Raw genomic sequence first — 12,680 nt, 5'->3', positions numbered from 1 at the left:
CAACACACAGTCCCTCACACTATCATCCATTCACTTATTGCTATGTAACCTAAATTGTCCATGGAGTAAGAAATAACATGACCTTTATTTTGGTTTGCTATCAGGCTGGCAATGGAGCCCGTTGGACCGACCCTCATTTGCCGAGACCCACCAGGCCTTTGAGACAATGTTCCACGATTCTAGCATCTCCGAAGGTACTTGTACGACATACAGTCACATTACTACCCTTAGGGCTTAAACATGGTCGGATACACTTCCCCCTCTTGGAGGCATTTCGCTCTGCTGCCTGACTCCATTCATTCCTGTCAGTTTTGGCACTAAAGAGCACACATTTGTGGATATTAGGGGGAATGGCTCTTAATGGTGCGTAAACATCTCTGTAGGGCCTTTTCATAGTGGTACAGCATGCCTGGTGCCTCAGGGAGAGACGGAGGATGATATTAGAGTGAGGAAAGGGCCCTGTGTAGCTCAGTTGTTAGAGCATGGTGCTTGCATCGCCAGGGTTGTGGGTTCGATTCCCACGGGGGGCCAGTATGAAAAAAAAAACATATATATATATATATATATATATATATATATATATATATATATATATATATATATATATATATATATATATATATATATATATATGCATGCACTCACTCTGGATAAGAGCATCTGCTAAATGACAAAAAAAAAAAATTTGTAAAAAGGAAAGGGCAGGCTGAACTGAGGTGTGGGGAATACAGGGATACTGCAGGGCTTTCAGATAAGCACTATAAACTCTAAGCATTGGTTTCTGCATTTATTCCAGTTAATGAAGTACTACTATTTCTATGTGTATAACGGTCTAATGTAAATGTCCACTTAATTAAGCATTCCTTTCCTCTCCCATGGCTCCCTCTCTCTGCAGAGGTAGCAGAGGAGCTGTGTAAAACTGCCGCTTCTGGCCACGGCCCGTCACCGCACCCCTTCAGCCACGACATGCCGCTGCTGCCCTCCAAGTCGCGCACACTCAAGATGCACGCGGAGAACAAGGAGAACATCGAGGGGGGTCTGGATGGCAGACAGGAGCCCAGCACACATGGCCCCTCAGGTACCCGCCTTGCCCGCCGCCATGCCCGCAGGCTGAGGAGAATGGCTGCTGTGTACCTGGCAGACTGAACATCACTGGATCACCTTACCCATCCCTTAAACGCACCACTATCTTATCTCAGTGTCCTTACACAATCACAACACAGCTCCTTTAGCATCATATATAGAGCTTTCCTCATAATTTATAAAGAGTTACTGTAATGTCACTTATCTAGCCTCATTGATAATATGCAGTGGAGACTGTTGCCATATCCAACCACAACACTTAAAGGTCCAATGCAGCCGTCTTTATCGCAATATCAAATCATTTCTGGGTAACAAGTAAGTACCTTACCTGAAATAAATTGTCAAAGGGATACAAAAATAGCTTCTTGGCAAATAACTATTTCTCAAGCAGCAATTTTGCTAGGATTGTCTGGGAGTGGTCTTAGTGGGGAGGGGAAAACTAGTTGTTATTTTCAGAGAGGTTTGGAAGTCTCATTGGTCTATTAACCAGGCAGGCCAAAACTCCATCCACTAAAACAGGCTGAGATTTCAGGCAGTCTTTTCAAAGAGCTCTTACACTTAAAGGGCATTATCGTTTTCACAATTTCACAGTATTATTCAAAACTCATAGTGTGGAAATATATATAAAACACAGCTAAATCATGTTTTTGACTGCACTGGGCCTTTTAAAGCATTGCATTTGGCCAAATACCAGATGCAGGGTTGAGATTAAAGGCATTCTCACTCCTCTCCCATATATAATTCACCATTGAGGATCTGCATGACTTTATAAACCACATAATCTCCATCAAATCTTCTTTCCTGACATGATTAGACAAGGCTTGGTAAATAGGCCTGTTTGTACTCATCTGTATTCATGTCTGTGTTCATGTTTGTCACTCATCTTTCATTTGTATTAACATAATGATTGAGGATGTTGAATTCTAATCCTCTTGTCTCTCCTTGTTGCATCCTACACACACAACTTACATATAACACATACAACTCTAACAAACACGAAGAATGACTGCATATGTACCAATACCTGAATTAAAATTGGCTGACCCACAAGAGTATTTTGTATGGTTTTTGAAATGTTGTCTTTCATGTTTTATGTGCAATCAAGTGACAATAAAGTGTTTTTATTGCATGTTGTGTTCATGCGGAAAAAACAAATGCAATCTATGTTCCCGTCAGTCCTTATACTCACTCCTTTCTCACACCATTTAATCATCCCCATGATACTTCTCCACTACCAGTATGATTGATCAGTGAACACACAATAACAAACACAGCGTCGTTTCTAATTGTATTAATCGTATGTCTGGGATACACATGGTATACACCGTCCAATGAAATGCTTAATTGCAGGTTCCTTCTCGACAATGCGTAACATACATCCCTAAGTTAAGTCGGGATGATGAAGCATGAGTGGTGGTGACAAAAGGGAGGTGGCTTCCTGCCATGCTGACTCAGCTGCCTGGCTCACTGTGGCTCTCATCAATTAAACGTATAGAGCAGCTTCACATCCCTAGTACAAGGTGGCACCACAAATGTATTGAAACAGGAATGGCTCTGGAGAGAGAGAATATGCCGGTTGTCAAAGCAAATTGGCAGCCAGCCTATGAGATTCACCAGTTTGCGCTAATGCAGATTGACGTTGAATAATGGTGTTATTAGTGTTGATAAAAGAGGCTGCAGCTCTGGTACCTGTTTAACTCAATGTCCTCTGTTCTCTGCAGGTCTGGCAGCCACTCTGCTGGCAGGGGATGGCCGGTCAGGCAGCTCTCCTGCTCTGCCTCGGAAACAGAGGGACAAATCCCCCAGCAGCCTCTTGGAGGACTCCCAGGAGACCACGTTCACACGGGACCGCAAGGCTGGCTTCTTCAGCTCCTTCATGAAGAAGAAGTCTCCCTCATCCCAGCTGCAGCAGAGCCTGCCCATGCCGCCCAAGAGGAGCAGCTCGTTCAGAGAGATGGAGACCCAGCCTCACAAGAAGTATGAGCCCACGGCTGGCTTCAGTGTCCCTCCCCTTCCCCAGGCTGACGGCCTGGGCTTCTCACCGTCCCATGGAGAGGGGAACCACGTCCAGTCACGCTGCTGTGGGGCCACTTTTGGACAAAAGTCCTCTGCCAACCACATATCTGGGGCCCCGCCCTCGCAGGTGGGCAGTAGCAGCAGCTGGGCAGGCCTGGCAGGTTTCTTCACCCCCCGCCTCATCAAAAAGACCTTAGGGCTACGGACTGGCAAGTCCACTGGGACCGAAGAGGGGGGTGGGGGGACCAAGCCATTCCCCAGGTCCAACTCTACCTCCTCCATGACTGCAGGGCTGCCTGACCTGGAGAGGATGGCTCTGACTTTACCCAGAAACCGCAATAAACCTCCTCTAGAGCGCACTGCCTCCACCACCTCGCAGCCTGAGAACGGGGCAGCACACACCTCTGAGACCCTGCTCCGTAAGATGGATGAGGGCACAGCTCAGATCAGGGACCGGCCTAAAGCCAAGCTGCTTCCCCGAGGGGTGGGGGGGAGCTCTGGGGGGGTGAGGGCACCTGGGGTTGGGAGTGAGGCCGATTTGGATTGTCACTCGGGGGCTCTACGGTGTAGGGAGGGTCAGGAGGCAGGAGGACAGGACCGACAGGGATGGACGTCCCCCTCCAAAACAGTGGGATCAGGCCCGTCGGCGGCACCACACAACCACAAGGTTCCAGTGCTGATCTCGCCCACACTCAAGCATAGCCCGGCCGATGTGCACCTGGTAGGGATGGACTCTCAGGGGAACCGCTTCAAACTGCTATCGGAGCACCAGGCAGACCGGGACCGACCACGACTGGTCAAGCCCAAATGTGCTCCCCCTCCCCCTCCAACCCTGCGCCTCATTGGGCACTCCTACAGCGGGGATGGAGAGGAGCAGGTCGTAGGGGCTGTGGAGGTCAACGGTGATGGGGTGAAAAGACCGGGACGAGCAAGGGAAGTGGGAACAGGGAGACCATCAGTGCCACCACCACAAGTGCCTCCACCACCTTTAGCCTCCTCCTTTTCCTCTGCCAACAACACTAACACTACCCCCACTAAGATGGCCAACGGTGCCACCATCACTGCTTCTTCCACAGCCCCCTCTGGTGGCTCTAAGCCTCTGCGTCGGACTCGACAGCAGGCTGAGCGGGTTCAACCAGAGAAGATCAGTAAGGAGGCTCTGCTGGAGTGTGCCGAGTGCCTGAGAGGTGCCCTCCACAGCAGCCCCGAGCCCTCCTCCAGCAGCCAGGTCCTAGATGCTGGCCACCAGCTGCTAGACTACTGCTTTGGCTACGTGGACTGCATCCCACAGATGCGGAACAAGTTTGCCTTCCGGGAGGCCGTGGGCAAATTAGAGCTGAGTCTGCAGGAGCTGCGGGCATCGTCCTCCTCTGGAATCGGAGGGGCATTCAGTGGCCCAGGACCTAGCCCTGCTCTGGACAACTTGCACATCTGCATCAAGGAAATCAGTGATGTGGTTCAGAGGTAGCCATCGGACCCTGTCAAAACATTTTTCGTTGTATTCCCTTTTTTATGTTTCTGGTTGTATTAACATTTTGGGGACCGAGAACAATCTCAAAAGTACCTCAGAAAATCACTACAAATTGGATATCTTATTGTTTACAGTGGAATCTTTCTCAAAAATGCCAGTGGAGAACACTGATCTAACCTTTGTACATAAACATTGTTGATACCAAACTAGATGTGGTTCAATTTACACCAAGTAACTGTTTTGCCCCAAGTTCAAACTTTTCCACCAGGTTTTAAGGCCTTTCTTTTAACCGAATGTGGAGTAAATCAGCCATGTATTCAGTCCCAGAGTGTTGGTAAAGAACAAAGTCAGTTTGCATATGTGTCATAGTCATCATAGCCATAATTATTCTCCACTTTGTTTCTTGGCTGAGTTACTATCTTTGGTTTATTCTCCTGGCAACTATGAAGAGTTCCTGTGACAGGAAGTCACTGTTCAAAACTATTGTCACCTGGAAAATAGATGAGTGTTCCACTTAATCAGGTCTACTTTCTGCCATTTGATTTGGTTTGATTATTTCTGGAATATTTTCACTTAAAATCGGAATGGAAAATGTGAGTATTTTAATATTTATGTCCAAATTCCCTTGCACATTTATCTAAAATGTTCGGAGTTTATGAGAAGAGTGAGGCGAGCGCAAGGTAGCACATGGGCAGGTGGTTTGGGGCAGTGTTTCTAAGTGTCCTTGGACAGTGTTGAATTCCCTGTGGCCCTTTCCCTCACTGCCTATAGATTCTTAAATTATTGAAAATCTGCAAATACAGCCACTCCCTGACAAAATACTAATCTCAACGCAAACTGCGGTATGTCTCTAGCAAATGAGTGATTTATTTGTACATTATTTGGTTTTAACTTTAGAATGTCTTTATGTATGAACTTGAATTTAAATTAATTATAGTTTTTTATTAAAAGCACAGACATATTTTTAAAACGTTATGTAAATATTTGCTTAATTTCATATCCAGGAAAAGGTTTAAGGTCACGTTTGCTTGGATAAGTATTTGACTATGAAAATAAACATTAGTAGAAAGTTTATTGCAGGACTGAGGCCCCCAACCCCATCTGAACATCTGCAAAATGAATGTATTTTTTTTTCTCGATCATGTAAATGTTGGACCGTACACCTGTAAGAGTTTTGTTATCATCTTCCTTTGAGAAGATGAGGTGTTTAATCTGTTGAAGTTCTCTGGTCATTTCAATACCAACATCAGTGTTCTGTTTATGATGAGCACTTTGGGGCCACATAAATGAGTGAAGATGACTAATATCCCTTTTAGACGCTTTTTGATCATCTCTACGCAAACATTTCCATTTCATATTGTTGGAAGTCATTTCATCCTGTTTGTTGTATTGTGCACAAATAGCAAGTGTCACCCGTGCCTGCAATCCTTTCTCTATAATAATTTGGCTAATGTATCAAGCAATCAAAACAAAAAAAGCTTGCTTATAACGGTGTGTCCCTCGACTGAAAATTCTCCTAATGCCCACTTGAGATGTTGGAACCGTTGGTGTACACTGGATAAAGCCTATGAAGTAGTAGACATTGATTGGTATATTGCATTTCGTCTTAGTATAAACTCTAGTAGTGCCATTTGACATCCAATATTTTTTCACAGTTCATTCCATGTCTGTTCTGTGGTACACAACCCATCTAATCCAGCAGATGAGCTTCAGTGTCTCTGGTCATTCAAACGTCGTCTTGACTAATAGGATGTCATGAAACCAATTGTTTCTTTACACTGTGAGGTTCCAAATTATATAAAGGTATTTCTTTTTATTTTCTTGCTACTGGATACAGCAATGTTTTTCCAATGATTCATGGTGCCTTTTGTGAAATATATTGTATGTATAGTGCACTACTAAGTCAAGAAACGGATATACAGCGACGTGTAATTGTAAATATCTTGTGCTTTGGTTTTCAGATGACACATTTTGCCATGAGATTGTGGCCAAGTATAAATATCACTACAACATACATTTATATTACTGGGAGTAAATTAAGAGTCTAACTTGAAAATAAAATGTGCAATTTGTCTCCTATATTATAATAGATGGACTGATGGTCAAATACAGCTTGTTCTTGGTCTGATAGTGGTCCATACTTGTGATCCCATATAATTCTGTCTCTGACAGTTGCAAAATAAGTGTTTTATTTCCAACAAACTACACAAACATGAGTCTGGTGCACTTCCCCAAAGCTGCTCTGTAGTATTAAGGATCTGAACTATTAAACTCTCTGCATCCTCCACTTGCTGTCTGTGAAATTCTTAATGACTGATTACCAATTTGGCCTTCCATTATTTTGCCTGTCACCCTTGCTTATTTATGCTTAGAACATCTCTTTCTTATGCTTTATTGCCAAACTGCTCAAGTGAGACGAGTATCCCATAGACTTGTGATTGTCTCATTTGTTATTGTTGGCGCAAGAGTGTAATGATCAAGGCTTGTCACGCTACGAGAATTAGTTTGCAATGATTGCAATAATTTTGCTAACAATTTATTTCATTTTGGTTCATTTTGGTTCAAGTGCGCATCAATTAATTTCTACCCAGTTTGTGTTGATGATGAAGCTATTTGTCCTTTATTTATTGTTGCTGTATTTATGTTGTACGTCATGTTTTGGATCCTGCAACTTTTCTGTTTGATCTGAACAGTGCTGAAGAAATAGTATGTACGCATCATATACCAAAGGCCACTTCCTCTTCAGTTCTATGAGTGCAATGAGAATGGAATACACTTCATTTTGAAAATGTGAATTTAACAGTGATAAAAATGGCAGAGGTTAACATATTAACTTTTTTATTTAAAGCTCACATAATACTATTTAACTGTGAAGTTCTCCCTAGCCGTGTTTAAATTTGATGTAAATAATAAATATAATGTTGAACAGTTCTAAGGTCCATTTATCTTTTTGATTTGTGAAAATTCTAAAGATAAATAAAGAGAGCGCAACCTCAAGCCACCAGCTCAATCCTTGCCTTGTGTTAATCAGATTAATACATCTGAATGACCTGTGATGCATTTACTATTCCTCAGAAGGTCAATATTTAAAGTACACTACTGTAAATAGAATATAATTAATGGGAGGAAACTAATGATATTGATTGAAACATGATTATAGCCCAGGGGCAGTTAGGGGTTGCATAATTTTGTGGCATGTGATTCAAACCTTTCTTAATTTAAGGCACATCCTGACCCTGGCATTAGATTATATCGCATCTGCGCCTGGAACTGTCATCTGAAATATTTTAATGCGACCTTCCTCCGTTACATACCTTTTTAATTTTGCTTCAATAAACTGTGTATTAGGTTATCAGTGATCATTTTAGTGGAGGAAGGGTGTCTGTTTTGAGTATTTGAACATGGCCATTGAACTCAAAGTCATACAACGGATGTGTGCTGAACCGGGGTACTATTTGCTAAATACTTGCAAACTATGTGAGTATGAACTTTATACTAATCATATTAAATATTTCAAATATACAACTGTATTTGGTATATATTTTATCTCTGTTAGGCCCACTCATTTTGCAAACGCATTCTTCTGGATAATAAAATATAATCTGGAAATATTTCATGGATAATGAACAGATACTGATAAAAAATTTCAGCAACTGTACTATGACATACTTTTTTCAAGCATGCTACCCCATATACTTCATGCTAGGGGCCCACAAGGCCATGCACATACTCATTATGTAGTACTTACTAAATAGTATGGGAGCTATGCCATTTTGAACATATCCAATGTATTTGAAATCATGAGTGCACTGCAACCTGGCATAATGGCCCAAATGAAGATATAGGCCTATAGTGTTATAATCATGTGCACCTATGGAACATAAAATGAGAAAGCAAAATTATAATTTAAAATGTTTCACAATCTGTCAGCTGTTAAGGATGCTGTCAAGTCTTGCCATCCCGTGACGTGGTAGAAACGTTTTTGTCCATACTGACTCCTCCCCCAGAATATTGGCCAAGTGTAAAGATGGCGTCCATCATGGAGGGACCGCTGAGCAAATGGACTAACGTCATGAAAGGTTGGCAGTATCGCTGGTTTGTTTTGGACTACAATGCGGGTTTACTGTCATACTACACGGTGCGTATTTCCTTGTACTTCATAATGAATACGCGGATAAGCTCCCGGGTCCGGTAGTATTATTTGCTAAAGCTTGTCAAAACCGAGTGCTGGAAAAGGGACAGCGGCCTCCCTGTTGGTGCTTTCAAGACAACTGGGAACTCGGGGGTCAAATCATGACGTACGTGAACTTCAGGTTGGAAAGTCGGAACAATAGAAAGATGCCCGAGTTTCCGACTTGGAATTCCGAGTTCGATGACCGTTTTAAAACGATTTTTCTCAGTTGGATTTCGTTTTTTCCCGTCTTGAACGCACTGAAGTCAGAGATTTCCAGTTCCCAGTTGTTTTGAACGCGCCATGTGTGCCGGGAGTTGCGAATCTCAGCTGTCAGAAAAGGGCGGGGACTTTGCGTGACAGATTCATTATTGACCAATCATATCCATGCCAGATTAGCAACTAGCAAATTAAATGCCAGCATTTTCTGTACTTCCTGGAATGATGCGGCCGTGTTCTTCCCTTGTTGTTTGTCTGCAACATTTTCTATCTATCTTTCTATCTAGCTAGCTATCTATTTTTCATGTCCATGTTTTGCTGTCAGTTAGGCTTCAACACTGTTGATTTTTCGAGACATTTAAAGCAACGTAGCAGGAACAATTATAACAATGTCAGCAAAGGGAGGAGACAAGATTATTTAGCTAACTCATGTTAGTCAGCTCATTGAGTTAACGTTAGTCAAGTGAAGTAAATGCCTAGTAAAAAAAATGTGCCTGCTTAGTCTGCCTGCGTAACAAAAATGTATAGTAGACTTCACCGTTTTGGTCTGCTGTCACCAGAGGCAGAGTTAATGTTAGCAGATATCAAATCACATTTTATTGGTCGCATACACATATTTTGCAGATGTTATCGCAGGTGCAGCGAAATGCTTATGTTTCTAGCTCCAACAGTGCATTAATACCGAAAAATACAAAACAATACACAAATCCTCCCAAATCAATAAATATCAGAATGAGCAATGTCAGAGTCCTGAATTTAAATATATATGTATATGATATACACTACCGGTCAAACGTTTTAGAACACCTACTCATTCAATGGTTTTTCTTTTCTTTTTACTATTTTCTACATTGTAGAATAATCGTGAAGACATCAAAACTATGAAATAACACATATGGAATCATGTAGTAACCAAAAAAAGTGTTAAACACAATCAGGCCTCCACAATCCCCCGACCTCAACCAAATTGAGATGGTTTGGGATGAGTCGGACCGCAGAGTGAAGGAAAAGCAGACAACAAGTGCTCAGCATATGTGGGAACTCCTTCAAGACTGTTGGAAAAGCATTCCAGGTGAAGCTAGTTGAGAGATTGCCAAGAGTGTGCAAAGCTGTCATCAAGGCAAAGGGTGGCTATTTGAAGAATCTCAAATATAAAATATATTTTGATTTGTTTAGCACTGTTTTGGTTACTACACGATTCCATATGTGTTATTTCATAGTTTTGATGTCTTCACTATTATTCTGCAATGTAGAAAATAGTTTTAAAAAAATAAGAAAAACCCTTGAATGAGTAGGTATTCTAAAACTTTTGACCGGTAGTGTATATAGACAGTATATGAATAGAAAAGGTGTGTACATCAGTAGTTATATAAGAAGTGGGTAAAACCGTATGTGAACATTATTAAAGTGACCAGTGTTCAATGGCTAGGGTAGCAGTCTCTAAGGTGCAGGGTAGAGTACCAGGTGGTAGTCGGCTAGTAACATTGCCATCCCTCTTTTTTATAAATTTTTTTGCTACCTTATCATTGATTGCACCCTTCATAAAGCTACATAGCCTGCCGAAGATGGCACTATTATGCCTTTACATCGTTGACAACCTAAAGCCATTTCGTTCTACCATTTTCAACAGCCTGACCCTGCCACTTTGATGGGTTAACTGAGGGATGGGGCTGGAGAAATTTAACCACTGTCAAATGAATAGAGGACGCATACAGGTGATGCGTTGGTTGGGAATTGTGGGCAGGTGATTGTTCAGGCTGTGAGTTCCCTGCTGATAATGGGCTCCCGCCTATCTATGTCACAATGGGATGCCGGACTATCGCGCCTCAACGTCTGTGGACTATGATTTACGCTTTAGGCATTATAGCTAAGTCAAGAATCATTGGTCATATACACTCAATGGCCAGTTTGTTAGGTATGCTACCCTGTTCACGTAAATGGTTTGCTTCTACAGACAGTGAGTCAGGTGGCCATGGCTTGCTATATAAAGCTGGCAGACAGGCATCGAGGCATTCAGTTACTGCTCGATTGAATGTTAGAATGGGCAAAAATAGTGATCTATGCGACTTTGAGCATGGTATGATTGTCGGTGCCAGGTGCGCTGGTTCCAGTATCTCAGAAACAGCCAGCCTCCTGGGCTTTTCACGCACGACAATGTCTAGGGTTTACAGAGAATGGTGTAACAAACAAAAAACATCCAGTCAGCAACAGTCCTGTGGGCAAAAACAGCTTGTTGATGAGAGGTCGAAGGAGAATGGCAAGAATCGTGCACGCTAACAGGTGGGTCACAAACAGGAAAACAATGGTGCAGTACAACAGTGTGCAGAACGGCATCTCGGAATGCATAACTCGTCAGTCCTTGTCACGGATGGTCAGCAGAAGACCACACCGCGTTCCACTCCTATCAGCTAAAAACAAGAAGAAGCAGCTCCAGTGGGCACGCGGTCACCAACACTGGACAATTGAGGAGTGGAAAAACATTGCCTGGTCCGAAGAATCCCAGTTCCTGTTGCATCATGCTGATGGCAGAGTCAGGATTTGTCGTAAGCAGCATGAATCCAAGGCCCCATCCTGCCTCGTGTCAACGGTACAGGCTGGTATAGTAATGATATGGAGAATGTTTTCCTTGCACATGTTAGGGCCCTTGATACCAATTAAGCAATGTTTCCATGCCCCAAAGAATAATTCAGGATGTTCTTAAAGCAAAGTGGGGTCCGACCCAGTACTAGATGGGTGTAGCTAATAAACTGGCCACTGAGTGTATATGACCATTGAACAGAAGGAACATCATGAAAATAATATGCTCCACTGTGTCCCATCAAACTATCTCACAGGTAGCCACAAATATGCCCCTTTTACTGTCATTCACAAAGATGGGAAGGTTTCACGATACAGGTAAACCCAGTATCCCAATCTCATGCAAGTCAAACTAAAGGTAACTGCCAAAATAAAGGAAACACCAACATACAGTGTCTTAAAGGTTGAGTAAGTAAGAATCTTGTCCACAAATGTACCCACGTTTCTATTAGGCCTATATGTAAATAGTTTATGATTAGCGAATGTAGTTATTTTGTTAAATACTTCTCCCTATTAGTTGAAATCTATTTTTTTCACAGCCATTTTAGCTGTTGTGCTAGCTGTTCGGTCGGAACAGATTCACAAATCATGGGAATTTGTTGCGCTGTACAGACATCATCTCCCTCCGAGGCAGGTGTTGCTAGGCAACCCCCTGCACTTTCCTGGGCAAGCCTGCTCCCTCCGTGGCTAAAGCCAGTGTGCGAAATGGGATAACAAATGTTTATGCTATGAAACAAAATAAATACTGCACTCTGACCAACAAAACTTATTTGCTAGGTTCATGATAGTGTTGTTAGACAAAGCAAGGAAAGAGAACTTCAAAACGTGATGTAGTTTTATTTGAATTTGCAGCTGTTGTTGGTAAGTAATCTGCTAGCTTCTGATATGACTGATTGCATCTGTAATAGGGCGTTGGGCCACAACATGCCGCCAGAAGAGCTTATATATATATATATATACAGCTCTGGAAAAAATTAAGAGACCACTACAAAATTATCAGTTTCTCTGGTTTTACTATTTATAGGTATGTGTTTGGGTAAAATTAAAAAAATATATATATTCTATAAACTACTGACAACATTTCTCCCAAATTCCAAATAAAAAATATTGTCATTTAGAGCATTTATTTGCAGAAAATGACAA

General features: G+C 42.3%; 2 protein-coding genes across 5 annotated transcripts in view; both read left to right on the top strand.

Annotated features, from left to right (window-relative positions):
* LOC121540239 (tyrosine-protein kinase ABL2) overlaps positions 1 to 6,857 on the top strand; it is a 39,023-nt gene extending 32,166 nt beyond the window's left edge. For all 3 annotated transcript variants that reach the window (XM_041848951.2, XM_041848953.2, XM_041848952.2), the window contains exons 8-10: positions 105 to 194; positions 896 to 1,078; positions 2,805 to 6,857. In XM_041848951.2, the coding sequence (XP_041704885.1) occupies positions 105 to 194; positions 896 to 1,078; positions 2,805 to 4,567 (2,036 nt within the window). In that variant the 3' untranslated portion in view covers positions 4,568 to 6,857. The remainder of the gene's footprint in view (positions 1 to 104; positions 195 to 895; positions 1,079 to 2,804) is intronic.
* Positions 6,858 to 8,597: 1,740 nt separating this feature from the next.
* The window catches only part of LOC121540240 (oxysterol-binding protein-related protein 9), a 41,671-nt gene continuing 37,588 nt past the window's right edge, over positions 8,598 to 12,680 (top strand). For both annotated transcript variants that reach the window (XM_041848955.1, XM_041848954.1), the window contains exon 1: positions 8,598 to 8,708. In XM_041848955.1, coding sequence (XP_041704889.1) covers positions 8,598 to 8,708 — 111 coding nt within the window. The remainder of the gene's footprint in view (positions 8,709 to 12,680) is intronic.

The sequence above is a fragment of the Coregonus clupeaformis genome, chromosome 26, assembly GCF_020615455.1.
Source record: "Coregonus clupeaformis isolate EN_2021a chromosome 26, ASM2061545v1, whole genome shotgun sequence".
Taxonomy (NCBI): Eukaryota; Metazoa; Chordata; class Actinopteri; order Salmoniformes; family Salmonidae; genus Coregonus; species Coregonus clupeaformis.
Note: the sequence above shows the minus strand (reverse complement) of the source record. Positions and strands in the feature narration are given on the sequence as shown.